Raw genomic sequence first — 5,140 nt, 5'->3', positions numbered from 1 at the left:
TTTTATACATCAAAAGTACTGAAAAACATACATATTAAAGATCATACTAAAACTCTGGAATATTATCCAACTAACAATTAAAACAATATCTCATGTATCCAAAAATATCTCCTCGTGCCACACCTCTGCTCCTTGAACAAGGAAGATATGCACCGCTAAGCTGGAGCACTCCAACTTGTGCTATCGTCCCCACTGGTGAGGAGCTACAAGTCTCACATCCTAGATCGGCAGAAAGTCAAGGCAGTAGACAAGCAACATGACAAGCCACCTCAACTGGTTTGGACAATTGTAAGGAGAAATGTGCATGGGAGTAGAGTTATAGTATGGCAACAACCGGTGTACACATGCTAAACAAATAAGCTTTGGGGAGCCACATATAAGTGCCTAATGAGTCATCAATGATGGCCAATATGTGTGTGACAATCCTATTGTGCCTTGAAGTCCCTCTTCCATGCATTTTGAATCTACTAGTACTACCTCTGGTGTTGGCTCTATTTAAGGGGGTTTACACATCACATGCATCGTCTAGTCTCGACAACCCACACAAAGGGTTGCTAGAAATGTGAAGAAAGTGTAATCTGACGACTCTAAAATTGGCTACCCCATTACAACATAAATTTGCACATTTTGTAAGGCCCAATGCACAAAAATCTTTGGGAGATCCATAATGTGATTAAATGAAAAAAGCCATAATTGCTTGAGTGACAATCCAATTAAAATTACCCAAACCCATTCTTTTTTTAGAAAAAATAATGTGAGGGAGGGTAGTGGACAATGCGATCACTTTCCACTGTGGGAGTGGGTAGATTCGAAACATGTACCGCCCTTTCGGGAAGCAAGGGCGCTACAACTGGGACAAGCCCGAGAAGGCACGCCAACGCATAAGCAACTGAAGATGTGGCGTTAAATCGGTAAATCCAAAGGCTCCCCTTATTTCTAGGATGGGCACGCAAAATACTAATGTGGCCGCCCGATGAGCGGGCACACACACTAATAATGTGGCCACATATAGAATATTCGTAGTCTGATTGCTGCCTTCTATCATCAACAAGTCAGGTTCACACTCATAATGCAGGAATGGAAGTTTCAGCAACAATTTTCGCTTCTCAAAACACATGGGTTCGCAGCCAGGTCTGCCTAAGCATAAGGCCGCACGGTTCCCTACATCGTCATGCGTGGCGTACCTTGGATTCCCCCACGTGGCGTGCTGCTATTCAATCTCAAAGCCCCCATGCATCAGCCAGATTTTGCCTTGGGCCTGCAAAGACTAGTGCCATATCTCCACCTTACATCAGAAAATCGCTTACCTGTAAGTCCTTTTTGTTTTCAGTTATTTCAAGTATTTCGAAATGTCTGTGATCGTTTACAGACATGCACATGGAAAACATACATAGAGCCTTGCAACTCTATGTATGCATGCATAATACATTCATAGAGCTATACTTTGCATGACATTCTCATCTTTTGAACATTCCAAGTGTAAGCATACATGTGGATGTATGTATGCTCACAACCATTCACACGCAAACCCTCATTTATACTTAGGCTTATCTTGTAGGGTTACCCCCCACATGTGTACTAAGGTCTTGTCTGCACATGTTTCGTAGCACACGCAGGCTTAAGTTGTATGGCATGTGTACTAACATAAATACATGTCTTGACTCAGTACCCATTGCACGTGGGTGTACCTGCATTTATATAGATGCTTATGGTGACTCTTGCAGATGTGTATGAACATGCACATGTGTGTAGCATGTCTTCACATGTATGCTAACCGTGGCAGGCTTGTCTTGTATGGTATGTAATAACATACATATGTGTCTGTACATTTGCACATGGGTGTACACGTACAAATGCACATTTATACACAGGCTTATCTTGTATGGGGACCGGACTGGTGTATGAATTAACATACACACATGGAGGCTTGCCTCATATGGCCTGTGTACGTTGCAACATACATGTTTGTAGCTACTGCACTTGTCAGTTGATACACTTAAACACAAGAAAGACACTAGAAATTTCAAATGCAAATGGCAGAGGAAGACTGCATGTCTTCACATGTGTGCTAATTCCGGCAGGCTTATCTTGTATGGCATGTGTGATAACATACATATGTGTCTGTACATTTGCACATGCTGTGTGTGTTAATTAGTACACCTGTCCCTTCCCCATACAATCTTGTGTACAAATGTGGGTTTGTACGTGTACACTAGGCTTACCTCATATGGCTTGCGTACCAATATACATGTTTGTAGCTACAGTTGATACACTTAAACACATGAAAGACACTAGAAATTTCAACTGCAAATGGCAGAGGAAGACTAACTCTGGAAACTTTAGTAGATGACTTGTTAGGTGGAACAATAACGAATTTTATGTGGCATAAATTTCTATGCATGCCTTAAGGTTGTTATTTTTTAAACTTATTTTTTACATGAGGTCTTATTCCATTCCTAGTCGCACAAAAGAATTTCACCTGACTACACACACACCCCAGTACCACAAGGGGTTACCACCCTTCCAAATATCGTCTACTTTGTAGGCAGTGGACAAGCCGGGGACTAACCCCACAAGTTAGTTGCTTGGACGATTGGGGTAACACCCTCCACAGCTTTTTGGTAGAACTGGGTGTCGCAAGTTGAGTCACGATCTTTGATGTCCATGGCAAACCATTACCCCTGATCTAGAGCGTGAGCTTGAAGGGCAAGCATTGCACACTGTTGTCACTGCAGGTTCACCGAAGAGGAAGGTGGAAGCAAGCACCATGATGATTGAATGATGACGGCCTAAGGTGTGCGGATGGCTTCCTACGCGCCCACCTGCACGCAGACACACCTTAGTATAAGATGTCCCCAAGAGGATTTGTTATTTTTAGTTATCTTTTTATGAGAGTCCATAATTTCTCACACCCTCCAATCTGCACGTTTTTGTGCATTGCAAGCTGCCTTTATAATTTTGCTCCTTGTCTCTCACCTTTGGCACTTCAATCACCATTGAAGCTCCCGCTTTAGGAGCATAGTGCAACACATGAATGTTATACTCTGGATCCTAAGAAGTGAATTTTTTTGATTGGCATTTAATAATATGAAAATGTGTCATAGTTGCATGACTACTTTGATGAAGGCACAAATGACGAGTGTGGGTATGACTACCCATTTTTTTGCCCAGATTCGAGACATGTTTGTAGGGGGTCAGGACAAGGAAACAGTAGTGGAGAAGCCTCGCCAGAAGAAGAGGATTCCGACAAGGTTCTGGATTCAACAACACCTATACTTGAGGGCAGGGCTTCCTCTAGTGGCGGTAACACTGCCGAAGCTACTAGTGAAGAAGATTGGCGTGCCTTCCGTGCAAAGTTGGTAGCAGGTGAACAATCAGGGAGTGCAATGCTTGAGCCAGATGATCAGGGGGAAGGAAGACCAGGTAGCACTGCTGAGATCCTTGGAAAGAAATGGGCACATCCTATTCACGTCCCCGAGACAGGGTGCCTCCTTGTGGCTACAGAAAAGCTAGATGGGCAAGCTTTATTTGAGAGGTCCGTCATCTTGCTTCTGCGATTGGGGTCAAACAGGCCACGAGATGGGCCTTTCGGGATCATTCTCAATAGGCCGATCTTGCACACAACTAATGAATCAGAGCCTATCACAGAAGCAATGGCTCAGATGCTTCGAAACTGCCGGCTATATTACGGTGGGCCGCTTGCATCAGACATTTTTCTTTTAATGCGGGAGGCTGAAGGACACGATGGTTTGGAGGAGATTATGCCTGGTGTGTACTATGGTTACGCAGATGGATTGCAGCAAGCAGCAGATTTTGCAAAAGATGATAGCATCCTACACGATTTCCGTTTTTTTGTGGGATATGCAGGCTGGGACCTTGATCAGTTGAAAGCTGAAATTGCAGAAGGCTTGTGGTGTGTGGCAGCATGCAGTCCTGATCTTATCAGGGGGGCGTCAAGCAACTCTCTTTGGCAAGAAGTGTTGATGTCAATGGGAGGAGATTATGCAGAACTCAGTAAAAAGTTGAAAGGGAATGGTGTGTGACACCCATTATTATATTTCTGTGTAAGCATGTATCTTGTTGGATCTATCTTGGCAAGACTATTGTTTTTGTGTTTGATATCCACAAAGCTCAAGAAGGCTTCTATAGATGTACAGCAGTCTTGGATGTGGTTCTTGTTACTGCACTCACATCCCTTATCCAACAATTAAGACACATTAACCAAACTGTGTGTAAAAACACTAGAACTTTGTTTTGATCTCATTGGATGTCGATTTTGTTCTTTTCAGTAATGCGATCGCATTTGCGTGTAAATGTGTGCGTAAGCACATGTAGATGTATGGGCATGTGTGTGTGCGTGCGCACTGTGTGTGCGTGCGCACTGTGTGTGCGTGATTACAGAAAAGGCTAAGCTTAGCACCACAAATGAGAATAATCATGGATGCACCTTGTTTACCAGGCTAGTGACAAAGGTGGTTTTTCATATGGTTAAGATGCATGTTGGGTTTTTTGTTCACCATAAACAAATGCTGGACTTCCTCCTGTGTGCAGAAGAGAGAGAGAGAGAGAGAGAGAGAGAGAGAGAGAGACTCGGATTTAGAGACATGGCATGATGATACATCAAGCTCTTTAACAATATTCGTAAATAAGCGTTAGCCTCTTGCTCTACCTTGTTTATAAGGGTTTCACATACAGGTGCACTGCCAAGAATTAGTTCTAGACAATGATCTATTTCATGTGCAAGAGTCAACCATCATCAAATCTTCACGGAAATTATCTTGAATGATTCAAAATTAGCTTTCATTATTTTTAAAAGAACAACATGAAATGTATCTCAAAACATATGAACCCTATGTACTCCAAAGTTTTTTTGCTTAATGATGACCTTCCACCTTGTTACGATATGTCATGGTGTCCCGTGCGTTTTTATCTACGTCTTATGCCATATATTTTTTCATCCATAACATTGCTAGGTTTCACATTTGTCTCAATGTATTCTCTCGCTTCTTTATTATCGATGCACTTGTAATCAATAAAATAATTAACATTGCTAGGCTTCACATTTGTCTCAATGTATTCTCTCACTTCTTTATTATCATTGCACTTATAACCATTAAAATAATTGGAGCAACTGACACTA

At 42.3% G+C, this 5,140-nt stretch overlaps 1 protein-coding gene across 1 annotated transcript; it reads left to right on the top strand.

Moving 5' to 3' along the window:
• The first annotated feature begins 1,026 nt into the window (after nt 1-1,026).
• Nucleotides 1,027-4,261, top strand: LOC147639073 (uncharacterized). The gene is made up of 2 exons (XM_086787086.1): nt 1,027-1,309; nt 3,172-4,261. The coding sequence occupies exons 1-2, from the start codon at nt 1,078-1,080 to the stop codon at nt 4,041-4,043; spliced, it is 1,104 nt and encodes a 367-aa protein (XP_086643212.1). The 5' UTR covers nt 1,027-1,077; the 3' UTR covers nt 4,044-4,261.
• Nucleotides 4,262-5,140: the final 879 nt, after the last annotated feature.

The sequence above is a fragment of the Cibotium barometz genome, chromosome 4, assembly GCF_041138505.1.
Source record: "Cibotium barometz isolate CiBa-2024 chromosome 4, ASM4113850v1, whole genome shotgun sequence".
Classification (NCBI taxonomy): Eukaryota; Viridiplantae; Streptophyta; class Polypodiopsida; order Cyatheales; family Cibotiaceae; genus Cibotium; species Cibotium barometz.
This window is presented reverse-complemented; position numbering and strand designations above follow the sequence as displayed.